Source organism: Heterodontus francisci, chromosome 35, assembly GCF_036365525.1.
Source record: "Heterodontus francisci isolate sHetFra1 chromosome 35, sHetFra1.hap1, whole genome shotgun sequence".
Lineage (NCBI taxonomy): Eukaryota > Metazoa > Chordata > Chondrichthyes > Heterodontiformes > Heterodontidae > Heterodontus > Heterodontus francisci.
In genome coordinates, this window is record NC_090405.1 from 31,365,068 (window position 1) to 31,379,265 (window position 14,198).

General features: G+C 42.8%; 1 protein-coding gene across 1 annotated transcript in view; it reads right to left on the reverse strand.

Moving 5' to 3' along the window:
- vps13c (vacuolar protein sorting 13 homolog C) overlaps positions 1-14,198 on the reverse strand; it is a 355,084-nt gene that overhangs the window by 229,885 nt on the left and 111,001 nt on the right. The window contains exons 17-20 of the mRNA XM_068015185.1: positions 11,803-11,945; positions 10,162-10,354; positions 7,616-7,730; positions 7,285-7,421 (exon numbers count right to left, since the gene is read on the reverse strand). Coding sequence (XP_067871286.1) covers positions 7,285-7,421; positions 7,616-7,730; positions 10,162-10,354; positions 11,803-11,945 — 588 coding nt within the window. The remainder of the gene's footprint in view (positions 1-7,284; positions 7,422-7,615; positions 7,731-10,161; positions 10,355-11,802; positions 11,946-14,198) is intronic.

The window sequence follows — 14,198 nt, forward strand, 5'->3', positions numbered from 1 at the left end:
CAGGATCTGGCCAAAGTGAACTGGGAGCAGCTTCTTATAGGAAAGTCTACATCAGACCAGTGGGAGTCATTTAGAAGGGAAATTGTGAGGGTTCAGGTGCAGCATGTTCCTGTAAAGGTGAAGAGTAGGACCAACAGGTCAAGGGAACCCTGGATGTCAAGGGATATAGAGGATTGAATAAGGAAAAAAAAAAGGGAGGCATATGGCAGATTCAGAGCGCTAAAGATAGCAGAGGCCCTGGAGAAGTATAGAAAGTGTAGGGGAGTACTTAAAAAAGTAATTAGGAGAGCGAGGAGGGGGCATGAAAAATCACCGGCAGACAAGATAAAGGAAAATCCTAAGGCGTTTTAGAAGTATGTTAGGGGCAAGAGGATAACCAGGGAAAGAGTAGGGCCCATTAGGAATCAAAGAGGCAATGTGTGTGTGGAGCCGGAGGACATAGGCGAGGTTTTAAATGATTACTTTTCATCTGTGTTCACTATGGAGAAGGACGATGTAGACAGTGATCAGGGAGGGGGATTGTGATATACTTGAACATATTAGCACTGAAAAAGAGGAAGTATTAGCTGTTTTAGCAGGCTTCAAAGTGGATAAATCCCAAGGCCCAGATGAGATGTATCCCAGGCTGTTATGTGAGGCAAGGGAGGAGACAGCAGGGGCTCTGACACAAATTTTCAAATCCTCTCTGGCCACAGGAGAAGTACCAGAGGACTGGAGGACAGCGAATGTGGTACCATTATTCAAGAAAGGTAGCAGGGATAAACCAGGTAATTACAGGCCAGTGAGTCTAACATCAGTGGTTGGGAAATTGTGAAAAAAATTCTGAGGGACAGGATTAATCTCCACTTGGAGAGGCAGGGATTAATCAGGGATAGTCAGCATGGCCTTGATAGGGGGAGATTGTGTCTAACTAACTTGGTTGAATTTTTCGGAGGAGGTGACTAGAGGTGTAGATGAGGGTAAAGCAGTTAAATGTAGTCTACATGGACTTCAGTAAGGCTTTTGATAAGGTCCCGCATGGGAGATTGGTTAAGAAAGTAAAGGCCCATGGGATCCAGGATAAATTGACAAATTGGATCCAAAATTGGCTTAGCAGCAGGAGGCAGAGGGTGATGATAGAGGGTCGTTTCTGCGAGTGGAAGCCTGTGACCAGTGGGGTACCGCAGGGATTGGTGCTGGGACCCTTGCTGTTTGTAGTGTACATTAATGATTTAGACCTGAATGTAGGAGGTATGATCAGTAAGTTCACATATGACATGAAAATTGGTGGTGTCGTAAATAGTAGGGAGGAAAGCCTTAGATTACAGGACAATATAGATTGGCTGGTAAAATGGGCGGAGCAGTGGCAAATGGAGTTTAATCCTGAGAAGTGTGAGGTGATGCACTTTGAGAGGTCTAACAAGGCAATGGATTATAAAATGGATGGTAGGAACCTAGGGGAGTATGGAGGGTCGGAGGGTCAGAGGGACCTTGGGGTTCTTGTCCATAGATCACTGAAGGCAGCAGCACAGGTAGATAAGGTGGTTAGGAAGGCATACGGGATACTTGCCTTTATTAGCCGAGGCATAGACTATAAGAGCAGGGAGGTTATGATGGAGCTGTATAAAACGCTGGTTAGGCCACAGTTGGAGTACTGTGTACAGTTCTGGTCGCTATACTATAGGAAGGATGTGATTGCACTGGAGAGGGTGCAGAGGAGATTCACCAGGATGTTGCCTGGGCTGGAGCATTTCAGCTATGAAAACAGACTGGACAGGCTGGGGTTGTTTTCCTTGGAGCGGAGAAGGCTGAGGGGGGACCTGATTGAGGTATACAAAATGATGAGTGGCATTGATAGGATAGATAGGAAGAAACTTTTTCGCTTAGCGGAGGGGTCAATAATTGGGGGTCATAGATTTAAGGTCAGGGGCAAGAGGTTTAGAGGAGAGTTGAGGAGGAATTTTTTCACCCAGATGGTGGTTGGAATCTGGAACACACTGCCTGAAGGGGTGGTAAAGGCAGGAACCCTCAACATTTAAGAAGTATTTAGATGAGCACTTGAAACGCCATAGCGTACAAGGCTACGGGCCAAGTGCGGGGGAAATGGGATTAGTTAGAACAGGTGCTTGATGGTCGGCGCAGGCGCGTTGGGCCAAAGGGCCTGTTTCTGTGCTGTAAAACTCTGACTCTATTGTGTAATGAAAGTTGTTCTGTTTTATTGTTTTAGAGATACAGCACTGAAACAGGCCCTTCAGCCCACCGTGTCTGTGCCGACAATCAACCACCCATTTATACTAATCCTACACTAATTCCATATTCCTACCACATCCCCACCTGTCCCTATATTTCCCTACCACCTACCTATACTAGGGGCAATTGCTAGTGGCCAATTAACCTATCAACCTGCAAGTCTTTGGCATGTGGGAGGAAACTGGAGCACCCGGAGGAAACCCACGCAGACACAGGGAGAACTTGCAAACTCCACACAGGCAGTACCCAGAATTGAACCCGGGTCGCTGGAGCTGTGAGGCTGCGGTGCTAACCACTGTTGTCTTGAACATACTTTTTTGTCCTTTAAAGTGTACTTTTTGCTCTACTCAGTAAGCTTCATCAGGGCACCTTAATCACTCCTGCTGCCCCAGACTAGGCCCTTGTATGAGAGGTAGAGGCTATACAGTAGGTTTTTTTGGTCATTCTTCACAACGGCTTTGGCTAGTTATTTTTCTTAAAGATGGCCAAAACTCTATGATGAAGCCCACACTTCAGGTCTAAACCCTGCGAAGGTATCAGCAGCCAGCATGAGAAACAGTTTTTTGTATTGCAAGCCGGCTGTATAAAGAGAAGGAAAAAAAGAACGAACACCAGAACCAGAGTTGGAAAAAAACGCTAGCAACACAACTCCAGACCACTGTCTCGACCCCTAAATTCAACATAATAGGCCTTCTTTTTAAAAAAAAAGTCTACACATCCATTAACTGCTACTAAAGCAGAATTCTCCCCTCCCCTACATTTTTTTAAAATTCAATTTCCATGGCCAAACTTACGATTGTGTATCACTGTGGATCTGGCAGCTGTTTCTCTAATACACAAAACAGAAGAAAGGCTGCCACTGAGTAGAATGGATGCATGTTTATTCAAATGCAAAAACATTGAGATTTTATATAATTTCTATAAAGACCCAAAATTAAGCACTTCCCATCTATGCAACTTGTACATTGATTAGGCATCTGGCAGCAAAACATTTCATATATAGTTTATAGCATTACATAGGCCATTCAGCCCAACAGATCTATGCTGATCTTTGAGCTCCACACAAGCCTCTTCCCACCATACTTCATTTCACCCCATCAACATGTTGTATTCCTTTCTCCCTCATCTAGCTTCCTCAGAAATGCATTTATGCTATCTGTCTCAGCCAGTCCATGTGGTATTAAGTTCCATATTCTCACCACTCTTAAGTCAAGTGAGATTTGTTATGCAGTTACATGAAAAGAGCAGGGATAAGGCTTGAGCAGCATAGTGGATGTGTTACTGGACAAGTAATCCAGAGGCAATGACTAATGATGCAAAGTCAAGCTCACACCTGCAGAATTTAAATTCAATTAATTCAGTAACTCTGGAATAAAAGGCGAATATCAGTAATGGTGATATTGTTACCAATGGATTGTCGTAAAATCCCATCAGGTTCACTTTTGCCCTTTAGGGAAGGAAATCTGCCATCCTTATGCAGTCTGGCCGATATGGAAGAAATGTGGTTGACCCTCATCTGAAATGCCTAGCAAGCCACTCAGTTGTACCACATTGCTACAATAAAGCACTGGAGAATCAAACTGGACAGGCCATCCAGAATTGACCAAGGCATCAGATTTGGACACAAGAAAGGAACACAAAGCCCAGTCGACCCCACAAAGTCCTCATTAACATCTGGGAACTTGTGCCAAAATTGGGAGAACTGTTCCAGAGATTAGTCAAGCAACAGCCTGACACATACAATCGCAGAATCATACCTTCAGCCAATGCCCCAGACATCTCCATCACCATCCCTCGGTATGCCCTGTCCCAATGGCAGGATACAGCCAGTGGCATAATGGTATACAGTCAGGAGGGAGTTCTCAACATTGACTCCAGACTCATGAAGTCTCATGACATCAGGTCAAAATGGGCAAGGAAATCTCCTGCTGTCAGTTCCTGCTACCACCTACTATCCCCCTTCAGCAGATGAATCAGTACACCTCCATATTGATCACTTGGAAGAAGCACTGAGGGCAGCAATGGCACAGAACGGCACATATTCTGGGTGGGAGACTTCAATGTCCATCACCTAGCGTGGTTTGGTAGCACCACTATTGACCGAGCTGGCTAAGTCCTGAAGGACATATCTGCCAGACTAGGCCAGGGCAAGTGGTGAGGGAACCAACAAGAGCCAAAAGCCTACTTGACCTCGTCCTCATCAACATATCTATCGATTACAGTACGGGTAGGAGTAACCACCGTACAGTCCTTGTGGAGATGAAGTCCTGTATTCACACTGAGGACACTCTTCATCATGCTGTGCGGCAGTACCACCGTTCTAAATGGGATAGATTCAGAACAGTGCTGGCAACTCAAAACTGGGCACCCATGAGGCGTTATGGATGATCAGCAGCAGAATTATACTCCAACACAATCTGTAATCTCATGGTCCAATACATTCATCACTCTACCAATTCCAACAAGTTAGGGGACCAATCCTAGTTCAATGAGGCATGTAGAGAGCATGGCAGGAGCAACACCAGGTGTACATGAAAATGAGGTGCCAATCTAGTGAAGCGACAATCTGCATACTTAACAGTGGAAGCAGTCTGCTACACATGAGCTAAGTGATCCCACACCCAGTGGGTTAGATCAAAGCTCTGCAGTCCTGCCACAGTCAGTCGTTAATGACGGTGAACAATTAAACAACTAACTGGAGGGGGAGAATGAGAACATTCCCATCCTCAATCATGGCAGATCCCAGCACAACAGCGCAAAAGACAGCTAGAAGTGCCGAGTGGATTATCCGCCTCAACCTCTTCCTGAGGTCCCCAGCATCACAGATGCCCGACTTCAGCCAATCTGATTCACCCACATGACATCAAGGAACGGTTGAATACACTGGATACAGCAAAAGCTATAGGCCCTGACAACAGCCCAGCTGCTGTGCTGAAAATCTCTGCCCCAAAACTAGCCATGCCACTAACCAAGCTGATTCAGTACAGCTACAACGTTGATATTGACCCGACAAAGCTGAAAATTGTCCAGGAACGCCCTATTCACAAAAAAGCAGGACAAATTCAATCCAGCCAATTACTGCCCCATCAGTCTACTCTCAATCAGCAAGGCAATGGAAGGTGGTATCAATCACTAATTATGTACAGATAACCTGCTCACCAATGCTCAGTTTGAGTTTCATCAAGACCGCTTTGCTACAGGTCTCATTACAGCCTTGGTCCAAACATGGACCAGAAGAGCTGAATTCCAGAAGTGAAGTGAAAGTGACTGCCTTTGACATCAAGGCAGCATTTGACCGAGTGTGGCATCTAGGAGCCCTAGTAACATTGAAATCAATGGGAATCAGAGGGAAAGCTCTCTAATTGGTTGGAATCACACCTAACACAAAGGAAGATGGTTGTGGCTCTTGGAGGTCAATCATCTCAGCCCCAGGACATTACCGCAGGAGTTCCTCAGGATAGTGTCCTAGGCCCAACCATCTTCAGCTGCTTCATCATTGACCTTCCATCCATTAGGTCAGAAATGGTGATGTTTGCTGATGATTACACAATGTTCAATTCCATTCATAACTCCTCAGATAAAGAAGCAGACCTTGCCTGCTTGCAACACAACCTCAACATTCAGGCTTAGGCTGTTAAGTGGCTAATAATGTTGGCACCACACAGGTGGCAGACAATGACCATCTCCAGCAGAAGAAAATCTAACCACCTCCCCTTGACATTCATCGGCATTACCATTGTCAAACCCCCCACCATCGACATCCTTATGGTCACCACTGACTAGAAAGCCAACTGGACTCAACTCCTGATTCCCCAAAGCCTTTCCATCATCTACAAGGCACAAATCAGGAGTGTGAAGGAATACTCCTACCGAGCAACACTGTGGGAGTACGCTGACCACAACAATTGCAGCAGTTTGAGGTGACAGCTCACCAACAACTTTTCAAGGGAAATTAGAGATGGGCAATAAACACCAACCTTGCCAGCGACGGCCACATTCAGTGAATTAATATTTTTTAAAACACCAATGGACAATCTGGGCCAAATGGCATGTTCCTGAACTGTAAATTCTATGTAAAGAAGTTTCTCCTAAATTCTTTATTGGATTTCTTAGTGACCGTCTTATCTTATGGCCCCTAGATTTAGAGTGGAAACAGCTCCTCTGCGTCTAACCTATTGAACCACTTTACAATTTTAAAGACCTCTATCAGGTCACCTCTTAGTCTCTTCTCTGAAGAAAGAGTTCCAGCCTTTTCGGTCTTTCCCAATAGTTGTACTCCTTAGTTCTGGTATCAACCTTGTAAACCTATTTTGCACTTTCCCCAGTGCTTGAAAGTCTTCTTTGTAATATGGAGACCAGAATTGTGCGCAGTACTCCAGGTGCGGTCTTATCAAGGTTTTATTTATTTAACTGAACTTCTCTGCTTTTGTATTAGAAATGACCTCCAGAGCTTTGTTTTTAGTTTTTATGGCTTTATTAAACTGCATTGCTAGTTTTAACCATTTGTGAATCTGTATCTCTCGATCCCTTTGTCCCTCTACCTAATTTAACCTCCTTATGCCTCCAAGCAAAATGCACTTCTTCACACTTAGCTATATTGAAATTAATGTGCCACTTACACGCTCATTCTGCAAATATGTCAATGCCCTCCTATACTTGGTTATAGTCGTCCTCTATATTAACTACATCTCCAAATTTGGTGTCATCCGCAAATTTAGATATTGTATTTCCAATTCCTAAACTCAAATGATTTAACAACAGTGGTCTCAGGGCCAATCCTTGTGGAGCATCACTTCCACCTTCTGCCAGTCTGAATGAATGTCTCAAACTCCTCCTTTGTTTTCTGCTTTATAGTCAGTTTGCTATTCATTCAGCAACTTGTTCCCAGACTCTGTATGCTCTGACCTTGGTCATAAGTCAACTATGTTACCCAAGTTATATCTTGAGGTTTGTTGGTTATTAAAAGATTCAACTTAGGTGAAATGCAAACTCCTACTGAGATTAACAACCCTCTATAAAGATAAGAGCTTTAACAACAACCAAGCATGGTCATACCTGTAAACTTCCAAAGTCCACAATCATCAAGTTAGAATTTACGTCATAAAAGCCCGTCTGTGGAAGCACAAGATAGGATGGCTTCAAGTTGATTCGGAGATCAAAGGTTTTACGTGTTTCAATAACATATGACAGACCTAGGTAAATAGTTAAGCAAACAATTATATCGTAAATATCACTAAAGCTTGGAACAAGCCATTCGTTGCAAATGCAGAAACAGTGCTTAAAACGAACAAACATCATTATTAAATCACATTAGGTGTAAAAAGGTTAAATTGAGGCAGTTATTTTCTCAGCTTTTTTTTCCTCAAAAGACACATCAGATTTTTACCTGTTGCAGTCTTTTCTTTGATCTCCTCCAACTTCATCAAAGTGGCTGAAGTCAGCTGTTCAAGATCGAGTCCTCGGTTAGTCTGGAAAAACTCTACCAAACTGTTTATGGTTTGCTGCAAAAAGGAAGGAGATACAGTAGTTTCATTTCCAAAACTCTGAGGCAGCAGAGGAAAAACATGGTTTAAAATTAAACTCTACAGAGCACACCACCTTACAGGAAACATAGGACATTTAAAACTTAGGGATGAGAAAATGTCATTTGGTCTATCAATGCTCCTTTCTCTTGTACCCTCAGCTCACCCATTCTTGCATCCATCTGCAGTCTGAGCACTCAATGTCTTTGACTCTACTTTTGCATTCATAATTAAATGTAGATCTATCCTCTGGGTAAAATTAATCCCAGTACATGTCAGCTTCCATTTATTTTTCAGTAATTTAAGTGTATATATTCTCTGAGTGGCTGGGGAAGGGGGATACAAGTTGTGTTGAAAAAACCGAATTTATGCTTGAAGACAATTGCTTTGTAGTCCCTAATGTTTCAGAGGAGGAAACTGCAGTGCTTCCAAAATAAAAAAAAACAGAGGCAGTGGAGGGGTTAAGAGAACTATAGGAGCAGTGGATCTGGGTGTTGTCAGCCTACATGTGGAAGCTGACCCCATTTCTACATTTGTTATCAAAGGCAGCTTGTAGGTTAAAATGAAGAAGCCAAGGGTAGATGTGGGGGACTGCAGAAGCAGCACTGAGAGGCCAGGGGCAGGAAGAGCCTGGCAGCGCCACAATACAGGAACAGGAGTTGGCCATTTAACCCCTTGAGGCTGTTCTGACATTCAATTAAATAAAGACTGATCGGTACACCTCAATTGCATATGCCTGCCTTGGCTCCATATCCATTGATACCCATAGCAAACAAAATTTGTCAATCTAAGTCTTGAAAATTTTAGTTTACACAGCATCCAGACAGCCTTTCAGGGAGAGAATTACACTTTTCCATTACTTTTGTGAATAAGTGCTTTCCCATTTCACTCCTGAGTAGCATTGCTCTAATTTTAAAATGGTGAGATTTGTTCTGGATCTCGCCATTTCCCTTTATCATTTATCAACAAATGATCCCTCAATTTTCTAAACTAAAAGGAATACAAACCTAATTTATAGGCAAACTGTCTTCATATTTTAATCCCTTTAAGCATTCCTTTGAATATGTGCTGTACTCCCACCAAGGCCAATATATCTTTTCCTGAGGTGCAGTTTCCCCAAAAAGAATGCAGGACTCCAAAAAGGGATCCGATCAAGATTTTGTACAACTGAAGCATCATTTCATCAATTTTCAACCTCCCTGAGATAGGGCCAATATTCCATAAACTTTTTTGATTATATTTTGCACCAATTCGCAAGCTTTTAGTGATTTGTGGATCTGGACACCAAAATCCCTTTGATCAAAAATAGCTCCCAATCTTTCACAATTTACAGTATATTCCTATTAATCTTATTTGGATCCAAAGTGGATTACTTCACTTCTCCACTTTGAACTCCTACCAACCACAGTTTTGCCCACTCAATCTGTCTGTCACTTCGTAACTCTCTGCTTCCAGTTACACATCTTCACTGTGCATCCCAACTTATCATCTAAAAAAAAAGCAAAATACTGCGGATGCTGGAAATCTGAAATAAAAACAAGAAATGCTGGAATCACTCAGCAGGTCTGGCAGCATCTGTGAAAAGAGAAGCAGAGTTAACGTTTCGGGTCAGTGACCCTTCATCGGAACTGACAAATATTAGAAAAGTCACAGGTTATAAGCAAGTGAGGTGGGGGTGGGGCAAGAGATAACAAAGGAGGTCTAGATTGGACCAGGCCACATAGCTGACCACATAGCTGACATAGTTTGCCTTTGCTCCGTGATCTTTTGGTCACTGGGGAGCTGTACTTCAATGCTGATTGAGACAGGAGCAAAATACAATAAAGAGAAGGATCCTAATATGAAAGCAGATCCAAGCCATCAATTACCAAGTGATGAAGGGTTGCAGACCCAGAAACGTTAACTGTTACTCTCTACACAGATGCTGCCAGTCCTGCTGTGTATTTCCGACACTTTCTGTTTTCATTTCAGAGTTCCAGCATCTGCAGTATTTTGCTCTTACGTGAGCACATAATCTTGGTCGACACTGCAGTGCAGTACAGGGAGTGCAATACTATTGGAGATGCAGTCTTTCAGATGAAATGTTAAACAAAGACCCTAACTGCTCTCTCTGATGGATGCAAAAGATCACATCGGAAGTAGAACAGGAGAGATTTTCCCCCATCATTTATCCCTCAATCAACACCAAGAACAGATTAACTGGTCATTTATCTCTGCTATTTGTGGGACCTTGCTTTGCATAAATTGGATGCTGCATTTTCCAGCACTGACTACACTTCAAAAGTACTTTATATTATTGCAGAACACTTTGGTACAACTTGAGGACATGAAAGGTGCTATATAAATGTAAGTCTTTCTTTCATTTGAGAAAATATCAGCAACTTCGACTTGTATTAGAATCCATACTTACAGCATCATAAATCAGCTCCATAGGTTGGGACTGGACACTCAAAAGCTGATCTGCATTGCTTCCTTCTGGATTAATCTCAAAACAGACACTGAGCAAAGAAGATTCTGTGCCTCCGACGGAAGCCATGAGAGACGGAACTGTATTCTGTTGTTCCAAACCTGTTACGTACCAGTGATCCAGTCTGGCCTCCACTCTGCAAAAACAAAAGGCGGACACAATATCATTACTTTTCTTTTCTTTTTTTTTCTTTTGGGCCTCCTTATCTCGAGAGACAATGGATACGCGCCTGGAGGTGGTCAGTGGTTTGTGAAGCAGCGCCTGGAGTGGCTATAAAGGCCAATTCTGGAGTGACAGGCTCTTCCACAGGTGCTGCAGAGAAATTTGTTTGTTGGGGCTGTTGCACAGTTGGCTCTCCCCTTGCGCCTCTGTCTTTTTTCCTGCCAACTACTAAGTCTCTTCGACTCGCCACAATTTAGCCCTGTCTTTATGGCTGCCCGCCAGCTCTGGCGAATGCTGGCAACTGACTCCCACGACTTGTGATCAATGTCACACGATTTCATGTCGCGTTTGCAGACGTCTTTATAACGGAGACATGGACGGCCGGTGGGTCTGATACCAGTGGCGAGCTCGCTGTACAATGTGTCTTTGGGGATCCTGCAAGCTTCCTCGGATCAATGCAGAATTAAATGATAACTACACAATGCCCCAAAATTTATGGGGAGGCTGGGAGATTGTAGGTAGACCAAAAACAGCCCAAGACAGGACAGGAAGGTTCTGCCAAATTTAACAGCAGGTCTTCCATCAACTTCCAACCCAGCAGCTGGACAGATTGACAGCCTGGCCTTTGGCTTGGGACCGCAGCCAAGGACATGGGGATGGGGATAGGCGCTGGCAATCGGTAATAGTAAAACAAAACCAAGCTGTGCAACTCAAGTTAATAGTTGTATGATATAGTTGGTAAAAACTAATTGCAATTAAGATCCCACGCTAACAGAAAACTGACATTTATGTAGCTCACATAACTGTATCCCACTTACAGGACGAGTGTGCTAAAGGCAACTCTGTAAAAGTAAACAAAACTATGCCAGTGACCACAATAAACTTCAATAAGGAAGGGCTTTCCATGTGTATCTCTGGCATTATTAGATCAAGTGGCCATTTTTGGAATTGAAACTCATCAGACACTTGTACTGGCTGTCCCCTAATATCTGAAAGGTCCCAGTCGTACTGACAAAAACACAAAATGAGCCTAACAGAACATACATAAGACTCAAGGACGTGCACCTGCTTTAAAGCCATGCTACTACTGAGCAACGGTACATTCCAAGTCTGCCTTGCACAATCAACGAGACAGCAGAAGGAAGCCTGATTATACTACACTGACATCTCTAATGAACGGCTCTGTAAGAGTACAGAAGGGGTGGTGGTGATGCTTCTGGAAAACCTTTTAATTTTCTGCTCATAATGCACAATGTGGAATCATTTTCCCACATCAGAACAGGTTTCTCCTCCCCACTGAAATTTAAAACATCCCCATTTAACCGAAAGATGATGGTTGCGGATGTTTTAGTTTTCACAAATATTCTTGTACCATGCTATGCTTGATTCATTTAATACAGTAAGGAAAAATAAAGCTCTTACTTAAAACCTTTAGCTCCAGGACGCTGGAATACGCTCGTACTCAGATCAACCATCTGCACATTCAGTATTGCTGGAACATTGGGTTCCTCTCGGATAGTGATGGAGGTCGTGACCAACTTGAAGCTAATCACATGTGCAACATACTGCAAGACATCACATCAGGAAATAAGTACACTTAAAATTCAGCCTAAACTAATTTTCACTGATCACAGAGCCAAGTGAAGAAACTGCATACCACAACAGTATTGTTTAAGACATTATATGGGCCAATTTAGATAAAATACCACTGAAAAAGATAAAACATCTTGTGCTATTGCCGCACAACAGCTTTAATTCTTCAGAATTTAAACTTTGGGATTTCATAGGGCAAGAACTCTACTTGACAAAAAAAAAGCCAAGGAGAACCAAAGAGGTAAGAGACAACATAAAACTAAAAGAAAAGGCACACAAAAAAGCAAAAAAAAGAACACAGATCCTGGCGAATGGGAAATGCACAAAGAACAGCAAAGGGTGATAAAAGGGATACGAAGAACTCGAAAAACAGAGTATGAAAAGAAACTTGCAAGGGATAGCAAAATTAACATAAATAACTTATACACTTACATTAGGAAAAGTGTGCGCTCAGGAGCAATGAAAATTGAAAAGAGTGATATGGTCAATGAAAATAAGGAAATGGCCAACATGCTGAATAATTACTTCAAGTCAGTATTTACAGTAGAAGAGGCCAGCATCCGGAATAACCCAAGGAAACTAATACTGTATCAGGGTCAGCGACTCAGCAAAATTAACACAAGCCAAATAACAGCAATGGAGAAAATAATGGCACTGAAGAGTAACAAATCACCAAGACCAGATGGTTTTCTCCCCAGGGCTTAAAGAAAATTGCAGGTGCCTTAACTACAATCTTGCCACATTCTCTCAATTCAGCAACCATTCCTTTAGATTGGAAAATTGTGCATGTCACTCCACTATTTAAGAAAAGAGAGAGGGAAACCAGGAAATGATAGACCAGTTAGCCTAATATCTGTTGTTGGGAAATTACTACAGTCTATAACTAAAGGATAGAGTGACTGAGACCTTGAAAATTTTCAGCTGATCAGAAAGTCAGCATGGATTTGTAAAGGCTAGGTCACGCCTGATGAATCAGATTGATTTTTGTTTTGAAGGGGTGGCTAAAGTAGTGGACAGGATAATGTCTCTGGATGTTATTTATCAAATGCCTTCTGGAAGCCCATATAAAGTCCCTCATCAGGGACTGTCAGCTGAAGTTGAAGCTCATGGAACTGAAGGCATATTAATGGCCTGGTTAGGAAATTGGCTCAGTGGCAGGAGACTGTAGGGTTAATGGGCAGGTACTCCAATTGGCAGGCTATGACTTGTGGTGCCCTGCGTTGGGACCTCAATTACTCACTGTATACATCAACAACCCTGATGACTGAACAGAAAGCCACATATCCAAATATGCTACTTATACAAAGATGGGCATTATTTTAAGCAGTGCAGATGAAAGCATAAAATTACAAAGAGATATATTGGTAGATTTAAGTAGATGAGCAAAATTGTGGCAAATGGATTTCAATGTAGGCAAAAGGATAGAACAGGGTACTTCCTAAATGGTGAAAAGCTAGAAACAGTGCAGGTCCAAGTGCGTACATCATTAACATGTTATGACCAAGTAAAGAAAAATAATCATAAAGGCCAATGGAATGCAGGCCTTTATATCTGGAGAACTAGAATCCAAGGGAGTAGAAGTCATGCTTCAGCTATACAAAGCCCTGGTTCGACCATACCTGGTGTACTGTGAGCAGTTCTGGGCACCACACCTTAGGAAGGCTATATTGATCTTGCAGAAATGGCACTGTAGATGTACCAGAATGATAGCTGGACATCAAAGGTTATATTACAAGGTGAGATCAATACAAACTAGGGTTGCATTTTCCGGAATTTAGAAGGTTAAGCAACGACTTTTGGGGGAGGGGGGTGAAAACAGAGGGGGCAAGGCCAGAGGGACCAAAGCAGGCAGGTTGGCAGTCCAATTAAGTAGAACATTTATGTTAATTTTCTTATAAAATAAAGTGATGTCAGCATAAAGGAAAGAGCTGATTGATGAGTGGCTGGTAAGTGTTTGCTCAAGTCTGAAGTTTATTTCTCTTAATGGAATTAACAGTTGAATAAATAGAGGCATGTCAGGACATCGCAGGACCGTGGAATGTGCATCCTGCTCTAAGTGGGAACTCCAGGAAACTGCTCAAGGCCTGGACAACTACACGTGTAAGTGCAGTCAGCTGGAGGACTTTGAACTTTTGAACTCCAGGTTTCAGAGTTGAGCAGCAACTGGAGTCACTGTGGTGCATCCGCGAGGCTGAGAGCTACATGGATGGCACGTTTCTGGATGA